General features: G+C 46.6%; 1 protein-coding gene across 13 annotated transcripts in view; it reads right to left on the reverse strand.

Annotated features, from left to right (window-relative positions):
• Window positions 1-19,826, reverse strand: part of PDE8B (phosphodiesterase 8B) — a 227,030-nt gene continuing 207,204 nt past the window's right edge. For all 13 annotated transcript variants that reach the window (XM_044777976.2, XM_044777977.2, XM_070517898.1 and 10 more), the window contains exons 13-22: window positions 18,260-18,336; window positions 16,652-16,816; window positions 14,513-14,558; window positions 13,960-14,095; window positions 12,850-13,048; window positions 8,251-8,468; window positions 6,758-6,878; window positions 4,651-4,818; window positions 2,395-2,524; window positions 1-1,799 (exon numbers count right to left, since the gene is read on the reverse strand). In XM_044777976.2, coding sequence (XP_044633911.1) covers window positions 1,690-1,799; window positions 2,395-2,524; window positions 4,651-4,818; window positions 6,758-6,878; window positions 8,251-8,468; window positions 12,850-13,048; window positions 13,960-14,095; window positions 14,513-14,558; window positions 16,652-16,816; window positions 18,260-18,336 — 1,370 coding nt within the window. In that variant the 3' untranslated portion in view covers window positions 1-1,689. The remainder of the gene's footprint in view (window positions 1,800-2,394; window positions 2,525-4,650; window positions 4,819-6,757; window positions 6,879-8,250; window positions 8,469-12,849; window positions 13,049-13,959; window positions 14,096-14,512; window positions 14,559-16,651; window positions 16,817-18,259; window positions 18,337-19,826) is intronic.

Here is a 19,826-nt window from a genome sequence, read left to right on the forward strand (position 1 = left end):
TTTGAAATTATGAAAAATTTAGGCCAAAGAGGTAAAATAAAAACAGCTGTTGGGAATGAAAAATGGCTGTAGGAATTTAGTTACAAGTACTTCACGAAAACATTTCCATCACATTTACATAATGCAGCATTACAATACAAAGCTAGCCGCTGTCCTCAGGAAGCAAGTTCTCTTACAGCTAACAAAAATAATTTAGATACATTTCTTTGCATGGAATTATCATATATGTTTCCATTTTTTGGTACAAAATATAGAAAAAAACATTGGCACATTATGTACTGATAAGTCATTTTTTTCACTTCCAATGTTCTAGTTTCAAGTGTTCTGCGTTCCAATTTTCATTTGAAAAAAGTAACTACTAATTCAATTAATTCAGTCTGTTTTTACCTCTTAAAAATGCAGATTGGAGTACAGAGAATTTGAAAGAAAAATGAAGATATTTAGTTTACTCGGCTTCTGCTATTTATACTACATAGAGAAGGGTTGGTTGGTAAAAGAGAAAGGAAGAAAAGGGAAAAAAAGGAAAATCTCAAGTCTGACTTTATGTAGATCACAGAAAGTTGTGAAAAGAGCCGTATAAAAATATGCGCTTGTGCTTTAGAAGCTTTTAGCATACAGTTAATAGCTTAAAATAGTATTTACTGCTTCCCCATATGCCTATTTTCTGATATATTTACACATCTTGCAGTCTTTTTCTTTTACATCATTAAAGCAAAATGGCATGATCTCAAATATAGATAGGTTAAAACATCTGAGACTGCCCTTCCCTCCCCAGGATATATGGATAGAGGGTAAACAGCACAACATACTCCACGGACTTATGCCCAGAAAGTTTAGATTGCTTTAATAAAAATTTTAAACAGCAAATGTGTATAAATTTTATCTTTTTAAAAAAAGCTTGTCCAAGGGCATTCAGATTTGATGGCTTTTATATAATACTCACTATAGTGCCTTGTGACTGCCTCTGTAAACCAGAAATAAGGGAAGCTCATGGACTCCCCCAAAACAAAATGCCCCTCCCTTCCCCATCATGGATGGCTTTCTGTTAAGACGAATCCCTTTTACAGGAAAGAGGGCTACAGGCTGCTACCAATGCAGACGAAGCACTCACCAGACCAAGGCTGTGTTTGAGCTTGGCTGTCACACCATCCGTCAGAAGAACCACCTAGCCACTGAGGCTGTGATGCTAACTAATTTATCGGTAATTTGGTCCCGGTTGTTTTGCTCATTTTGTATAGTTTTTTTTCTTAGCTATTCTTGGGAATCCTTCAGACCGATACTCTTGAGGAAGACAGTCAAGTTAAACAATGATGGTGATTTTTATGGTAAGAGATGAGCTGAACACCAGCTAAGCTACTTGGTCATCATCCAGAGAGATGGGCTCCCCGGCACCAAGTCGTGGTCGCTCCATGGTTTGACAAGGGCACACAGGATGACAGCAGGGCAAAGCATTGTGCCATGTGTTTGTTCTGTCACTAAGTGATTGTTCCAAAGAATGTATATTCTTCTTCACAGAACAGAACTTTCTAAAAATGAAATTTGGGGACTTGAGTGATTGAGAGTCCAGTATTAAACATTCGCTCCTTAACCTCCGCCTGTCGTTTTCATGATAAAAGCAAGCCTCTTGCGCACGCTGCTGCGCTTCTCGGTGCCCTCTGCAGATCAGGAGGCCCCTCGTCTGTCTTGGCTTTAGCTGTCAGACGGAAGCCTCAGGCTCTTGCACTTGAGGTCATCCAGCGTCTTCCAGTGTTTGTAGTTGTCGGCCAAGTGCTGCATGAGGGCTGGCAGGTGTGCAAAGGCTGCAAGGACATGAAAGGATCAAAAGAAGCCTGTGAAATTAAGTTCGATCCCAGGAGCAGCTGTAAGGCTGGGGCTCCGCTGGGCAAATTGGGGATCAGAATTGGAGGCGAGCTACCCTGGGTGAGGCCTTAGGCTGCATGTGGGCACGCAAGCATGAGAAGGGTAAGTCATCAAACACTAGTTTCTGAAATACAAACAGCTCCTTTTAAGTCAAAATGGAAAAGCTGTTTAGCAGAGACATTTAAGAAAGAATCTGTGATTCAGAGGAGACTTAATACATTCTGTGTTCTTCCGAGAGTTCCCCCAACGATGCACTAAAGCTGCTGTAAGTTTTGGAAACGTCCTTTGAAGAGGCGAAGACTTGTCTGCCCAGTTACTGAACATCCACCGAGTCTTCCACACTCAGGGGTCTGTGCCAGGTGCTGGGGATGCAGAAAGCGTGCATCACCCCAAGCACGCCTGGCCAGAGAGCTAACTTTTTAAAAATACAGCATTGCATTTACAGCTTTAGGCCCAGCCTATGTCACTAAAAGTAATCATCATAAAATATAACAAAAATATTCTGTGTAGGTGACAAAGCACGAACTGTCTTACCATCCCAAGCATCAAACATGTCTGTTATGAAGTAGTCAATGAAGGAGATCTGGGACTTCGGGATGCTGCAGGTGTTCCGGTCAAACACTGGCATCACCACGGGCAGCCCCTGTCTCTTCTCTTCGTCCGTCTGCAAGAAACAGTATCACACACAGTCTGTAGGGCACATGAGCTGTCACAGTAGCATCTAATCTCAGAACAACCCTGTGAAAATGGGTCATCAAGCGCACATATGAAGACGTGAGCTCAGCAAGGTCCCGAGCTTAGAAGAGTCGGCCACCCGGGGAGCGGCAGTGACTGCCGCAGGTCCTCTGCGTCTGGGCGCATGTGCTGTACCGCAGCCCCTCCTGGAGCAGCGCTCTCAGGGCTCACACGCCCTTTTCTGAGATCTGTCTTCATTATTGCAAGGTCAAGACCATTTTCAAAGTAATACTAACAACACTAAGAACACTAACTGACATTCACACTGAAGCTGCAGAAGCAACAGTGGGTAAACTGATACCTAAGCAGCAATCAAGGGACTGGCAGCAAACCGTCCCAGGAGTCATTGTGTTCTTCCCTGTCACCTGCTTGCAGTTTAAAAAGAGGGCCGGTTTCACTTAAGAAGGTCCTCATTGAAGCAGTAAGAGTAATCTTACTAAATTTTGACTTTTTAATATTCTGTGTGACAAAATGGGAAGCACAAATAAAGCCCTCGGCTGCATACCACGGGGTGATGGTCTCGAGGAAAGTGCTCATGCGGTAGAGCTGAACCAGCTCTTGTTTCCTGGAGCACTGTGTTTACTGGAAATAGTGACCAACACGACTGTTCGTATTGGGGTACTGGTCATGCAGCTCTCAAGGTGTGTGCAAATCTGAGTACTTTGCACGTTAGAGTGTAGGTTTGTATGTCTTAGGCCATAATTTACTTGTTGAGTCAGAGGCCAGCTGATCAGAGGCCTCCTCATTTGTAACTTGATTTTTAGGTCACATTGGCTGATGAAGGTCAGTACATTCCTTTTTGGGAAAAGGACACCTAAATAGAGAGCTTACATTAAAGAACTTGGAAGTGGTTCTTTCCCATTCCCCATTCGCACTGAGAATAACTAGGAGAAGCATTTCAAGTCCTCTCTCTGTGGGTCCTGGGCAGCCCATTAATGGCTTCCTACAAGCTTTTGGCTCAGCTTGCTCATTTCAGGTCAGTCAGGCAGTCTCAAAATATCCACTGTCGTTCAAAGAGTAGTTTGGGTCCCCCCGGCTTTTTTCTGGAAAGCTCAGAACTGCCTGTCCTACTTTTCTTCAATTCAGGGGCTGTCTTCCGAGCCTTGAGAAATGCAGTTGACTAACTGGGTCCTTGGCTGGCCATTCCCCTTGCCAGCCCTTCTGGACGTCATCAGCTGTTCTTCATCCTGCCTCAGTGGCACACTGCAGACAGCTAGAACCAGCACCCCGCCCCGCCCCGCCCCGCCCCCAATGGATTACTTGTGGCTACTTTTGTGTTAGTCTTTCTCTCACACATACACACTTCAGTCCTTAGAGCCTCTTCTCTGGAAGTAGGCCTGTATTTCAAATGGTATCTTGCAGTCTACCACTTTCTGGATTTTTCTCCTTTAACTCCTCTTCACCCTGCCAAAGTGAACAACATATTGCCGCTCTCCTTATATAAAAATTCTCTTTCCCCTTCTTACTAATGTTGCTGATGATGCTTTGTTCTCTTAGAAAGTCCTTTCCTATTTCTAAATCCTTAAAAGAAAAAACAGCTCTAACATCATTTTCACAAAGCCCCTCTTTTATCCAGAAAAAAATCTTTCTGAACTCTCATAGCACTTCAAATATACCTCCTTTAGAGATGTTCTCATTTTTACCAATGTGTGGACCTATGGCCGCATCCCTCCCCTACTGTATATGAGCTACCCACGGACAGGGATGGCTTCTCATGTCTGTGGTCCCCACGATGCGCCATGGAGACGATAACAGCCTAGTGAATGAATGGATGGTTTCCCAGTTTTTGTGGAAATTTAGGATCTAACACTTCGGGGATGAAAAGATACTTCCAATGGCTCTGTTTGCCCCGCTTCCCCTGGAGAGACTTTGTGACCAGCCACATCAGTCAGTCTCTTGAGGGAAGCAGAAGTCTGCTCCAGGCAGGGCTGAGCCGTTTCCTTCCTGGGAGAAGGTACTAATTAATGAACTTCCTCAGCTGGAGAATCCCTGAGTTCTGTGACCTGGGGCCATTCCCAGAAATGGAAGTGGAGCCTCCCTTGAGAGGCAGCGCACCTGTGCGAAATACTCCTCCGAGATCCTCCCGGCCCATTCGATGCACAGGTCCAGGGGGCGGCAGGGGTTGGCCACGTCGGCGCACTTAATCATCATGCGCTTGATCAGGATTTGGTTCTCAGGGAAGTTCTTCCCAGTAGGGTTGCATTCACAGTCGCTGCCCTCAATCTGGAAAACATTGTCAGCTGAGGGTAGGTTCAAGATGGTGGTGAAGCCCACGGGGCCAAAGGACCAGACATCAATCATGATTACCCGGGCACAGTTAGGCTTGACTGGGCCTCAGTGAAGGGGGTCTCCCATCCTTAATTCCATCAACAACACACTGATATATTCTTGTAAAAAAGAAAGAAGGAAAAGCCTCAAGCAAGACAAAAACAGTTGAAAAAGTCAAAGTCCCTGTCACTACCCCCGCCCCCCTCACTTTCACCCTCTTCCACAGAGCTAACTGCTACAAGCAGTTTTTTTTCTTTTTACTAATTTGTTATGTAATCTTAAAGGAGAGCTTTTCTCCCAGTTTTATCAGGAAATAGGTAAAAGCAGAGCTTTCAGTTTTTTTGCTATATTAAAAATGGGGAAATGACGCATACATGTGACCCCTCATTTATTTCCACTTACGATGCCTGCCAGCTCCCTCCCTGATGACCTGTCATACCCCCACTCACCCACCTCATCCCCCTTCGTTTCTTCCTCTTAAGGCATGTGTCCACCCATGCTTTCCTGGCTGCTCTCCTGACTGGGTGCTAGGGAGTGTGAACCATGTAAGTCTTCAGGCTACTAGGAGCAGGTGTGTGCAGCCATATTTAAAGACTGGTCATGTACTAGTACATACCTGGTGGTGGATGTCAGTGGTCCTGAGCCAAGTGGCCCGGTCTATGAGTAAGCTTATGTAAATGCAACAACAGCCCAATAATATAAAATCTGGAAGATTGCTATTCTCTATTTGCAAAGACACCACCGAACTGATGTGTGGAAACAGTTAATTAGCTCTCTAGAGCTCTGCCACAGGCTGAAAGCCCATGTGACATTTGAGGGTTTTTGTTTGTTCTGAGACCTATTTATTAAACGATCAACGGGCAGAATTATGTTCTGAAGGTGGTGGTTTCGATCGCTTCCCATTGGGAAGATACTGCTCACCATGGACACTGCAGTGAATAATAAATCTCAACGCAGAGGTGGGGGCTTCCTTGGGTAGGTGACCTTCCCAACTGCAAATTCTGTGATTCTGTATAACTTTTCCCTCCTAAATCCCCAGATCCTTGCTGCCATAAGTCCTCTGTGGAAGGGAGGGCCCTGGCATTGTGCTGTGGAATCCCTGGGGGATGGAGCAGCACGCAGGGGAGGTGGACAGTGTCCCTCCTCTAGGCTGGTCATGCGGTGGGTCCTACACAGATGGTTTCCTGACTGATCATCAGGTTACTCTTAAGATGACCATTCATCATCCATCCACATGCGCAACCTCTTCTGCTCAACAGCAATGAGCAAAGAGCTTTCCTAACTGTAGGGGGCTGTGAGCAGCTTCCTGGTTTCAGAGGGCAGTTGATCTCATTTTAAACAACAGGATGTGAACTTTCTGTCCATGTTCCTAAGACCCAAGTTTGTAGGGATCTTAAGGCGGGTCCAAGGTTTATCAGTAAATTTTAAAAAGGAAAAATACCTTATGCTTTTGTTTTCAACTAGTCACTCCTATTTGGTTATATAGCCTTTAGGTACTGATAGCCTTTAACGCAAGTCAGCAGGGATATAGTTCCTTAAGACATCCAAGAGCTCAAAGAACAAAATTAGAAAGGGCTTTGGATCTCCTACAATACCACCATCAGTGCCAGTCTGCTGTCTGCAGGCTCCTTCCATCCTAGTCTTTGGGCCACCTCCTTTTGTCACCACTGGCTTGATCTCAGGGCCTTTCTTTCAAGGAGCTCAGAGTTGCTGCAGACACGGTCAATCTATTCTCGTCCCCAACGAAAACAAGTGGCCAGTACTTTCAGCCCTTCTTTACCAGCGCCAAGTAAATAACCACCTTGCATTCAAGAGGGAGAGAAATGCCTTGAGGCCAGAGTAGGCTCTAATGGAAATACACTCTGATGTATCCTGTGGCATGGGAAAGGCTTACCTCGGCTGCCAGTGGCTTGTTGATGCTGTTCACAAACTTGTTCACATGTTCAAAGTGTTTTGTCATTTCCGTTGCTAAAACCATGTCAATAATAGCCTGGCGCAGTGTTCGATAATGGTTCCTAAAATAACCGGAAGACAAAGGGCCTGTTCATATGTCCCAAATTAGAACTGTTCTGCTCCCATTTCACCACACTTCCCACAATCCAGGAGGAAGCTGGGGGCACAGAGTTAAGAAACGACTGCAGATCACAAAAAAGTTACATGCTTCTCTTCCCACTAAGCCAGCACCTGTTGACACTAACTGTTCCATTTTCCCTAATGATAGCTGACCCTTCTCCATATGCTTTAGGAGTATAAAGAAAAAGAAAGTACCTGTCCCATGGTGGGCACTTATTTTACAGGGTGATCCCCTTCCACCTTCCCTTGGCAACGTCAAAACAGAGGCAGAAGGAGATGAGCGGTTCCTTCCTTACGGGACTGGAACAGCAGCGTGACGGGCTGGGCCAGTGCATCCAATGCAGACAGTTATTCTTACTACAGAGAACTGTCATTCTTCCTTTCGATAATGGCATTGGAAGAACGTTTTCCCATTAATAAGTCATTCTCCAAATTACAATTAGATAGAAGTTGTAATGGATGAAGCAACAACCCAGCCTAAAATTACTATGTAGTTCCTATCTCTTTTTCTAACTTCAAGAGCCAGAATGGGAGCTGAATCAAATTGGCTATTGGAAAGAATTCTTTTTGTGAAAACTTTAAAAGCAATCTTTGATCCTGATGAAACTCAAGTGTAAGGTGGAACAACCGGTCTCTATATTTTCTCAAATTTCTGGAGACCAAATGGATAGGTTCATGTTGACAAGCAGTCCTTGTGTGCCCTTGGTATGCTGCCCTCTCTCAGGAGCCTGCTCTCCTGCCTGGCTGGTGCTGGGTGGGGAACACACACAGCCTGACTGCAGGGCTGTGGCAGGCAGGAGGAATTGCTCCTGTCTCTCCGCATTTGGCCAGCTCTCCCCAGACAGGAGTACACCAGCCAGGGGGAAACCAGCGGCTCTGCTGGGACCTGGGGAACAGCGTCTCCTCATGAGTTAGGATTTTAAGTGGCCAAAAATTAAGCTGGGGAAAGATGGGGAAGGATACGTTTTCCTTGGGTTACCCAAAAGTCAGGGTGTCCTCCTGGGAAGGTAAAAATATCTGCTATACTTATTAGTAATAGGATCAATATTTATAGAGTGCTTTGCAGTGAATAAAACATTTTCACGAACTCATTGAAGACCAATTAGGATTTAAAAAGATGAAATCAGTCTGAAAAGTACAATTAGTTTATAAGGGCAAGGTTATTATTTTGCCGTCTGATACCATGGCACAACTATTCTTATCTCCCCTCCCCTCTCCCCTAACAGGAAGCTAGGTGCTTGGAGAAGTTAGGAAAAACTGAGCTTCCCACTTATATTCCACAAGCCTGAGCACAGAAGCCCAAGCACAACAAACCTGTCAATATTCTTGAAAATGTTGCATTTGCTGTCCTTGACCGTGAGCTGGAAGGCCAGGGCTGTGTGGTGACTCTCCAAAACGGCGGTGTCATTATAGAGTACAGCAAGTTCACTGCCTGCGTTACACAGGAAAGAGTTGGTCCTTCCCGGGTGATCCACGTCATGGACTGTGGCCGCAATCAGTGCTGCCACCTCATCCAGCTGATCGAGGCTTCCCTGGGGTCAGGGGGAGGCAAGGTTGAGCATTACCTCCTGGACATAGGAGACCTACCCTCATCCCTGTCTCTCGGGAGGGCACAGGCCAGGGGAGGTGGGATTATCAGAATGTTCTCCTAGCCCGTGCGCCTTCTCTGACTTCCTGGAAGTTGGGAGGCTGCCCAGGACACATCACATCACCTTGCTGTGCTGCGGATTATCTGGCAGGAAACAGAAATCTGAGCTCCAGTTATAACGGATACCTAAATTCTTTCCCAGAGTCCATTCACTCCAGTTCTGCAGGAAGAAGGCAAACAGGCCCTTTCAGATGCCTGCCACGTGGTAGTGCCGAAGAGCAGAAAGTGGCCCATGATCACAGATTTACTTATTTGCCTACTTCTGAAAAGATATTGAGAGTGTAGATGCAACAAAACTATTCACACAAAGGTAAAAGGATTAGAGCCAAGCAGTACAAGAGGATCAAGGGCAAGAAGAATTTTCCAGGAAAACCGAGGCCAAGAGGGCTCTTGCAGTTAAGAACGAAATTCAGCTCTAGGCTAGCATGTGGCAAAGGCAAAAAGGGAGCCCGTCTTTCTAAAGCTCTCATTATATAATTAAAGACCACAAACCAGAGCGTCAGATGCAATGCTTTCGCACCTCACAGCTGTAGAAGGGAGTTATCAGTGGTGAGATGCGGTGCCCTGTGACTTCATCCATTCAGTAATCATTTATTGGATGCTCACTGGGTGCCAGTTGTCATGCAGAGTGCTGGAGCCACAGTGATGAATTCTACTGGCATGGTCTCTGCACTAATGGAGTTGATTTATTGGGGAAGGCACAAATAAGTAAAACGCCACACAAAAGTCACTTACTGTGAGATGTGCTACGAAGGGCAGTGCAGCCGTTTTGAGAGTGTGACCATGTGGCCTGATCTGGTTTGGAGCAGTGCTGTCCATTCAACTCTCGGTGGCAATGGAAGTGGTTATATCTGATGCCATCCCATACAGTAACCTCTAGTCACCTGTAGCTACTGGACACGTGAAATGTGGCCAGTGCAGCTCAAGAACAGTTTTTTTCCTTTTATTTAGTTTTAGTTCAATGAAAATAGCCACAGGTGGCTAACGGCTACCATGCTGCAAAACACAGGTCCAGAGTGCGGGCTGGGATGGCTTTCTCTAAGGAAGTGATTTTTACACTGAAGCCTGAAGGATAAGAAGGAACTAGCCAAGCAAAAAGAGGCAGAAGAGAGAATCCCAGGCAGAAAGGATAGCCTGTATGATGCTCCTGATGTGAAACAAACAAAAAAGTGGTTTATTCAGCAAACTTCAAGAGCATCATTGTGCTGAAAGCTAGTGAGTGAGGGGAAAAGTGGTCCCCAAAAGAGGCTGGAGGGCTGGGCACAATTTTGGGTATTCCCGAGTTGCTCTCATAGGCTGCGGGAGGAAAAGCTGCAAACCACTTCTCGGACGCTCACACGGAAGGACAGTGAGTCTGAAGCTCAGCCCTGAAGGCTTTCCTGAAGGCTGTCCCACCCGAAGTGGGCCATTCCCGTTTCCAGTCCCAGAGCTGGTGGGCAGTCCTGCCGTAGCCCCAGTCCACACGAACAGGGGTCCCAAGCAGAGACAGCAGTCGATGCTTTTCTTTTCAGCTCTTTGCAGAGATTGGCTGGAATGCCCACGGCAAGCACACGGGCCTGGCCCCATTTTGCTGCTGGTCAGGAGAGGCCATGGTAACCTGCGGGCGCAGTCAGCACCCAGAGCGGCCCCAGCTTGGGCTCCACTCTCACTGGGTCTCTGTGCAGGGAGGCCCCATGGGCCCAAACTTTGGGCCTCTAGCTCGCGCTTCTGGATCATGTTCAATCTGGCTTGGAGTCTGGGGCCAATTTATTTTTAAATCCTCCAATTAAATAGATTCAAATAACTGGAGTAGACAACACAAGTAGCATGAAATGAAACCTGCTTTTTCTTCCAGCTTACACTGCGGCAAAACCGGCACTTTGACAAAGGTTCCAGTCATGGGCCATGCGCTGCAGTTTGGTTGGCACTGTCTCGTAATGCAATGTCTGATAAGAGATGGGGGCAGGTGGGGAAGGAGACCCGGCCATTCCCTAGCAGATGGGAGAAGAAGGGCCTTCCTATGGGAGGGAGGGACCGCCTGGGGAAGAAAGCTTCCCCTCCAAACCCACCACAGGAGAAATTCCAAACGCTCAGAGGTGCAGACGTTTGCACACAGTTCTTTCCTTCTTTACCCAGCAGAAGTAGATGTGGATCACACTGAGGCAGATTGGCCAGCATGGGCTCCATTCTAGAACAGTTCCTTATCTAGGATAAACAGTCACTTACACCGGAGAATAATGAAAGAATGCTGGCTGTCCCGACCTCTCCACTTGCAGTGGTTCCTGGAAACCAGTAAGAGGAGGGAGAGGACAGAGTGTGTAACAAGGTGAAGGGCAATGTCAGCTCTGGGCACGTTGTATGTCTGGGTTGAGGATGTGGAGCTACATCACAGTGATACTAAGAATTTTAGCCTTGGGCCCAGCCCTGTGGTGTAGTGGTGAAGTTTGTGCATTCCATTTTGGCAAACTAGGGTTCGCAGGTTCAGATCCCAGGCGTGGACCTAGCACCGCTTGTCAAGCTATGCTGTGGTGGCAACCCACATAACACAGAGGAAGATGGGCACTGATGTTAACTCAGTGATGGTCTTCCTCAGGCAAAAAGAGGATGATTGGCAACAGATGTTAACTCCGGGCCAACTTCCTCACCAAAAAAAAAAAAAAAATTTAGCTTTTTCACATAAAGAATTAGGGGTAACAGATGCTATGGGTATTTGGTAGAAACCATTTTCCTGACTCTTCATCAGTGGTGGCAGGATTGGTGGAAGAGGGCTCTGGAGTAAATCCCACTTGAAGTGTCTCATGGGGGACCAAGCTGTGATCTTGGGCTGCTGACACAACCTCTGGGCTCAGAAGCCCCCTCCAGCCCAATTCTTCAAGGTTCTTTGGAGCTCTAAATTTTCTGATTCTCTGGCAGCCCCTGCCACAGTTAGAAAATGTCTTTTGAATTGTAAGCATATTACATCTAGTCTTAGACTTGTTTCTATTGCTGCTATTTGAGAAATTCAGTCAGACTCTGAATGCACTAGCAGAACTCAAAATTTAAAGAAAAATTCTTATTTCAGGGGAGGGAGAGTAAGGGAGATAGTGAAGTGACTAAGCGTTCCGTAATTTACCCAGCATTTAGTCTGTGTTTTTCTAGAGTGGCTCTGCTTCAGGGTGGTCCATCTCTAACTCCACACTGCAGCGGCTGTACCCCACTGTGGTCTTGGCGTTAATGCCCTAGGTCCTGTCCGCAGCTGGCAGCACGCGACCTCATGCAGTAAAAGTGGAGGAGTGTGAGCCCGGAGGAGGGATCTGGAAGTGTCTAGTGCTTCGAAGAAAGGTGCTATGGAAACAGAGGCTGACAGAACCTTTTGCATCATTCTTGGACCACATTCTTTGCTTTCTTGCTGATGAAAGTGAATACCAGGATCAGTCTTTGGCAAAACTGAGAAGGAAACATGCCCCCTCCCCAGTTTGGTGCCATTTTTGCTCCTTCTACCTGTTGCACTACCACTCGTCTCCTTGAGTACCAGGGTCTTAAGACTAAGAAAATGGTCCTGTGTCAGCCATTTGCAGAGTGATATGAATTTCAGTCTCTATATAGAACTCCTCCCAGGGGTCTCTATATTCTAAGTTTTAGTTGTAATTGTAGCAAAGGAATTGCAAGCATTGTTGTGCAAGTGATGGTAGTTGGGAAATAGGGGAGATGGAGGCCTCTTGCCAGCTGCATATGGGGTGTACACAGGGCTGCCCTCTAGATCAGCTCCCGTAAATGACAGGCTTGACTTCTAAGTAAGACTAAGGGATATGACACTCTTTCAGAATTATGCAACAGTCATTAATAAACAGATACTCACATTGACACCTACATAAAACACACACATATATCTGTGTAAATCAGTAGACTGCTGAATGGCTCATTGCTATCAGGAATGTAATCTATCAATGAACAAATCTTGACCCTAAAACTTAACCCCTAGACCTAGTGCCCATTTGCTGGAATAATGAAGTTCTGTCCTCTAACCCAGTATCACAAGGGGCTCCGATGGAACATGTGGCGAATGGGTTCCTGGGTGAGCAGGCACGTGAAGGAGTCTCTGCAGTGGCGTGAGTTATTGTAGGTATTTGGGGGAGGGGAGAGCTAAGAGAAAGGGCCATGTTTTTAGATACAAAAATGATTAATTTGGCAGCCCAAAAAACTGTCAAATTGGTTGCCAAATAGCTGTTTGCCTAATATATTTATCAAGATTGAGTTCTCGGGTCTCCAGTCTGGGTAGGTAGCTAGACCATGGCTCTCGATCCTACCTTCACTCTTTCCTTCCCAAGGAAGAAGGCCGTGGCGTGCAGGACGTCGGCGGCGTGCGTGGAGTTGTGGTAGGCATTGGAGGAGTGGTAGTTGGCTTCGATCACTTGGAGCCAGGCCCGAAGCGTCGTTTCAGAACAGTGTAAAACTTCACATACCCCAAACCGGGAAAAGACCTTTAAGCCCAGGTAAACCAATGGCCTAGAAAACAGGAAAACAAACCCTGATTCATTGTATTCACTGGTCCAAAACCTGCTTTCTTTGATGATACCAAGGAATGGAAGCATTTTTCTTCTGATGCTTAGTCCACAGGCACAGGCGTGTAAAAATATCTCCTCCCCAAATCAGAAGGAGACAGAGCATCTCCTCCTGACCAGCCACTCACTAGGTGCCTCATGGTGGTCAGTCTAAATGATTTCTAGATCGTCTCTAAGTCACACGCCCTTCAGTGGCGCTAACAACCAGGAAAGGTCCCCAGCAGTCCCTCTCTATCTCTGCTTCCACAGGAGCTCTGCACTTCCTTCATGTCTCCTGAGGAAATTACTGAGCCTAAGGACAAAAGGAACAGCTTGCGTGGCCTCAGTGGTCATATCATTTAGAGTCATGGGGTTTATTTACAGGTGAAAATCATTCATATCTTGTAGACCAACACCCCAGGAAGGAATAGTGTCCTCCTCCTATAGAAGAGGACTCTGGGTTATCTAATCTTTCCCCTGCCTACAGGACGGATCAAAAGAAAAGTCTAGAGTGCTCTCAAACCCATCATTTCGGGTGGGGCTTCACCAAGTTTGGGACTAAGAATACTTAGAACTCTTGGCTCACCAGCACAAATGAATGACCTGGTAGATCTGAGAAGGACGCTCAGAATTTTCTCATCCTGGGTCATCACCAGGTTGACCCCACATCCCACCCACTAATAGTCTCCATAAACGAGCCCGCTCAGGGGCCACGGTGTCTGCTGGTTCGACACTCCTCTAGCATGGCAGGAGACTCAGGCAGGACCTGTGAGGTCTCTGGTGGCAAGGACCCGCGTCTCCCTCAAAGTTCCCAGACGTGAAAATCTTCAACATGGGCATTGTCCTCCCCTGCCTGCGGCCAGAGGAGCCACGTACCTTTTATGTGTAACAGCTTCCAGTTCAAAGATGTTGAACTCCCAGCTTTCCTCATTATCGAGTAATTGAGCGATAGAAGGGGGGACATCGTTGATGGTTATTGGCATCGCCAGGTGACTGTGACTCTGGTACACGTCTGAGCAAACAGATGGGCAGGGAGGCTGGTTAACTGCGGAATCTTGAGTGCCCCTGAGCACTTGTCATCTTCGTGATTTCTACTAGAAAGAAAGTCTTGAACTTCCAAGGGTACCACGATTTTCACTTCAAGGTTTTTCTCTTACATTATTAAAAGTCAAGACCCCAGATAGAAAAATAATTCAGTTTAACTGTCTGTTTAAATGTATAGACATTTGCAGTTCTTATTCTGACAGTGCTCAGAGAAGTAATTTTAATTAGGAGACTTGGTTTCAAATGTAGACCATAGAGATGCTCCCACTCTAATTAGAGCAACAGGAGGGAACAGCAAAGCCCTCCCCAAGCAATCACCACAGCACTGGGGGAAGGCCCAGGCCAGAGACAGTCATCAGGAACAAGCGCACAGAAGACGACTTACTCTTAGTGAACACATACTCGTTTCCTGACAGCCTTCTCAAGCCGTCCTGGAAGACAGACAGACGCTGGCTTTAGAAGCATGCTTTACATTCCGTTATCATCATTCTCTCAGTCCTTTCACTAGCCAAAGAGATCTGAATCCTGCATAACCCAGTCAACCTGGCACTTTAAGTTGAAGCTCAAAATTAAATCAGAACAATAGCTACAAGACAGAGGATCCTCTCCCTTCCTTGGCTCTAGCCCCAGGAGAGGGAGAACCGAGAATAAAGGGCTGTGACTGTCTTCAGGTCTCACACCTGAGCTGTGAGTTGACTCTGGTCTCCTGGCATTTTGAAGCCACATTGGTGACATCACAGCAGGGATCTTCCTTTGGATGCATGTTATTTTGAAGGGACCCCACTTACCCTCACAGGGACTGTGTCATTCTTGAGTTCTTAGATTTACATATTGGGGAGCCACAGCAACACCATGGGCCACATTTTGGGGATGACAATGTGAAGCCTTAAAAAGATTGGGCTAATTTTTGACTAGTATCTAAATTAATTTTTTCCAATTTTATTTTCTGTTTTGCAACATGAGCATAGCTGCTAGCCTTTAAAAGAGCAGTTTCTGGATCTGAAGTCTTTGGAGGGGTAGCATAAGGAGTGGACAGAATTTCAGTGTTCTGCCATTTGCTGGGATCTTGAACTTCTTCTAGTCCCCAGGTGTTCTTGCTTCTCAGCTTCCTTCCCTCTACCTTCTACTCCCCTTGAGTACCTAATTATTAGATCTTTGTTTAAGAGTCATTTGTAATTGCTTATTTGTCTTCCCTAGAAAGCGTGTGCTAAGGTTTAAAGTACTAATGAAGGGCTCCCCTGATGTCACACCTTGGATCCTCAGGCCAAGAGCTTAATTTCTAGAGCTAGATAAATAAATAGGTAACAATGGCCACAAGTGTCCTGCCTCTAAGGCATATATCACAAGGGACTCCTCTTTTTTTCTTTGCCTTTCTTTCTCCTCTTCCCTAAAGCCACATAGGAATGGGTGGAATCTTGCACTGGTTCCTCCCAGCACTGCCTGGAGAGGAACCCGCCACAGTACAGCGGCAGGGGCAGGAGGGCCATACTTGTTCCAGGAACCAGAGTTGTCCTGCTCAGCTCTGCAGCAGCCAGCCATGCTCCTGACAGACCCTGAAGTCTACCATGCACTGGGATGGGGCAACCAGGGCTAGCCCGGGGGCAGGAAAGGAACAGGAGGTCACTCAAACTACAGGCTCATCAGAGACCTTCAGTAGGAGCAAGGAGAATGGACCAACCAGCCAGCCAAAGACTCAGCATTTGGTGGCAGGGCTAGATGGAAACCTTCTAAGTAAAACTCTGAGATGACTCTTGGACTTTGTTTTTCTCCCAAAGAATTCTCCCAGCGTCGACCGCTGATAAGGAGCACAAATGAACAATCTGCATTTTCTTTTTCTTCACTTGCTGATAGATGATGATAGATCACAGCAAACCACTGCAACAGGAGGCACCCTTAGAAATCAGCTACTCTTGGTGGTTGCAAATGGTGGTGGTGGAGTGCTGGCTCCTCCTCCCCTCTCCCTGCCGAGCCAGAGCAGCTCCACTCTGCTTTTATCTGATTATAAAGAGAATCTCCATGTGAGTTTTTATTTAAAGAAAGGATTCTACACCTAAGATTTTGGAAAATAGTGCTATAGTCTAAGTACAGACTCTTTCATTATGTAGATAAAGAGCCTGAGGTCCTGGCCACAATCCTCAATCCAGTACTGGACCAGGTCAGGAGGAAGAAGTAGACAAGGTCCGTTGTGCATATTTAACCCTCAGTCAACTGTCCAGATACTCTTGACTGTAATGCGAATTCTGAAGGACTGTCTCCCGCTACTGTGGTCGGTCAGTCAGCTTCATGGAAAGATAAATGCAAGAATTAATTGAATAATGCCACACAGGTAATATACAAATTTTGATGCAGGAGCTTCTGGGTATGCTGACGTTAGCTCACACAACAGGTATTTCTGCACTGGGTCACGGTTTCTATGTTACATGTTATATGTACTCTGTTACATGTTATGTGTACTTGTTCTATGTACTCTGGAGTGCACTTAATGTCGTCTCCCCTGCATTGCCCATTTTTCCTCATCACTCACAGTCATCAGGCCTCCAACGAGATCACTGGTGTGAGGGTCTTCATCTTTGGTACCCAGCTGAGGGGAGTACAGTTCTGTGGTCCGTAAAATTTCTAAAACTCTGTCCAAGGCTTCTGCTACTGTGACAGGGCTGTTTTCTTGGGCTGCATTAATTATATTTATAACCTAAGCAAGGAAAGAAACAGAGAAAGAATAAATTTTAGGACATCAGGAGTCTACTTCCCAAAAGTCATACAAATGCCCGGAATCCAAAATAAGTCTGATGACAACACATCTTAGTGTTCAGAATGGCCAGTGCTTTCGGGGCGTCACTCCCTGCTTGCGGAAGCCCGCGGTCACCCCACCCTCTCCTGACGCTTCTCCCACTGCAGGGACCACATCTTTTTCAGGCTCCTTTGCCGGTCTTTCTCCCTCACTGTTTCCTCCAGGCTGGAGTGGCTCTGAGATAGGTGCTGGGCCGTTGTCTCCCTCTGCAGTCCTTCCAGAGGTGAGCTCTTTCATTTCCATGACTTTGGACACTTACAATCCATATGCCAAGGACTCTCAAATTGACGTCCCAGCCCTGAACTCCTTTTTGAACTGCAGACTTATATACTCATTGCCTACCTGATGCGCCTATTAGAATATCTTACTTACATGTCCAAACTCATGACCCTGCTCCCCTGTCCCCAAAGCAAGTAAACGGACAGCAAAAATGAAAGACCAGAGCTGTGCTGCTTCTCTGGTTTCTACACTGCAGTGAAAAAACTGTTCCTAACCATTCTGTGTTCAAACCAAAAACCTGGGAGGCGCTGGTGGACATGTCACTTTCGCTCATTTCTCTCCCCACCCTGACAACATAACTCATCACCAAGTCAAACTGATTCTACCCCTAAATATTTCTTCATCTGTTCATTTCTCTCCACCTCCAGTGCTATAATTCTAGAACAGCTAACACCATTTCTTGCCTGGAATTGTGGAAAACCCCCCTAACTGGCCTCTTCTCTTTCACTCTTGCCATCACCAATCCATTTTCTGCATGGCGGCTTTTCAATAAAGGTACCTGACCATGTCACTCCCCTACTTTAAACTCTTCACTGCACAGAAACTAAAACATAAACTCTTTATTACAGCCCAGTTGGGCAGAATGAACGGAACCCTGGACAACTCCACGTCACCAGCTTCTCCTCTCTGCTCTCCAAGCTCCAGCCCCCCTGACTTTCTTTTAGGTCCTCCAGCCCCCCTGACTTTCTTTCAGGTCCTCCAGCCCCCCTTTTCCCGCCTCACTGCTTCATCCCTTGCTGTGTCCGCTGCCTAGCTCTTCTCCTCGCCAACATCTTTGCAGGCTTCAGGTCTTACTTCAAACATTACCTCCTCCATGAGAGACCCTCCTTGACCACCCAAACAAAATAGGGCCTTTTCTCTCATAGAACCCTGTTTTCCTTTACAGCAGTTATTGTAATTTATAACTACATAGTTATTATGTGTCTATTTGTTTAATATCTGTTTCCTCTATTAGACTGTAAACTCTATGATATCAGTGGTATGGCATTTATCACCGTATTTCTAGAACATAGCCCAGTGCTGGGTGGCCCTGAACGCAGAGTGGAGGCAGCAGCTGCCACTCACCTTTGTGATGGGAGCCTCGATGGTCATGGAATGGATCCTTGCCATGGATGGATAGCGACGATTCTGTAGGCTTGGTGCTGGAGAGAAGTCAAGAAAGTTGTATTTGATTCTCATGGCTCGGCTTGGCTAAGTGCAGCCAAGGAGCCCTTCATGGACTAGGGGCCTGATTTTCCAGGACTATGACCCCCCACGACTCCCCAGAAAGCAATGAACTCACCCATCTCTTAATCCTAAAAGGCTGAGAGCTCAGCCACTACTTGCCAGAGTTTGGAAAGGGTGGTCTGGCCTGGAACTTTGATGGCAGGAAGGCTTCACAAGTCCCAGGTCCACAAGGGGAATTTCAGAGAAGGTGGCATCCTGAGGCCCCATCCCAACAGCCTACTGATCCCCCAGGACTTACTTCCCCATAAGTCACTAAAGCCCAGCTTGGGCAGTTCCATCACTTTCAGTCCTCAGCCACTGGCCATGTGACTGGATGACTGCAGTACGGGAGGGGAGGCATGGTCCAGGGTTAGGGCGGGGGCAGAAGGAAGAGTCTACTCTCAGTGTGAATTGGGGTCAGGCCCTCCTCCTCCCTGAGCCTTTAGGTTCTTACTACCCAGAACCCATGGTGCTTTGAGCTCTAATCTGCAGAAATTTCCATTTTAAAATAATTTTGTTTTTATTTTTTTGAACAGGTAATGCTTACATGTGGTTCAAAATTCAAAAGGTAGATGCTTTATAAGCACTGTTCTCATTAGATCTTCCTACCACTCCCTGTGAGGCGGGGACAGGGATAGGATCTGCATGTCATGGCTGGGGTAACTCCATCTAGCTGACATGACTGGAGCCTGCTTGTGGCTCTGCCATCCCTGTGGTCCTCTCTGCTGCCAGTGCAGCCACCACCGCAGACCTCTTCTATCTTCTTCAACCTCCACTGCCCCCCTGCTCTGGAGAGATGATGATCCCATCTCCAACTCTACTCTGAAAACTGAGTCAATCCAGTTGAAATCCCTTCACCCATCATCCTCTCCATCTGAAGTGTTCTGTCTATCTACCCCCTCAATCGTTCTGAAAATATTTCAGTCCATCTTCTTTCTTTACATTCTTGGTCCCAATCTCTTGCTGGCCCTGTGACCTCATGCACCTTTCTCTGTGAATTATCCATCTTCTCTCTGTTGTCTTCGGTCCTTGCTGGTCCGCTTCCCTCAGACTCAGGTTCCCATTGTGACTGAAGGACTGAAAGGTCCCTCACTTGCTCTTCCTCTTTATTGCCTTAAGTCAGCACCCCACTTCTCTCCTCTCTGTCACAGTCACTAACCATCCTCTCCTCATGCCCTTAGAATCTGTCCTCCCGTTTGCCAAATAAAAACTAAATGAATGAGTGAAATCCACTCGTCTGCTCCAGTTCTTAAGCTCTTTGGTCTCTGCAGCATTTAACACTGCTGGCCATCTCCTTTCTTCCGCACCCTCCTGTTCTTGGTTCATGGGACACTGTACTCACAGGTTCACTCCCAGCTCTGCTGTCCTTGTCATTGGCCTCTTCATGTTTCTCCTGCCTCCCCTCTCACTGAGGGAGTGCCTTCAA

This window comes from Equus asinus, chromosome 9 (assembly GCF_041296235.1).
Source record: "Equus asinus isolate D_3611 breed Donkey chromosome 9, EquAss-T2T_v2, whole genome shotgun sequence".
NCBI classification, from domain to species: Eukaryota; Metazoa; Chordata; class Mammalia; order Perissodactyla; family Equidae; genus Equus; species Equus asinus.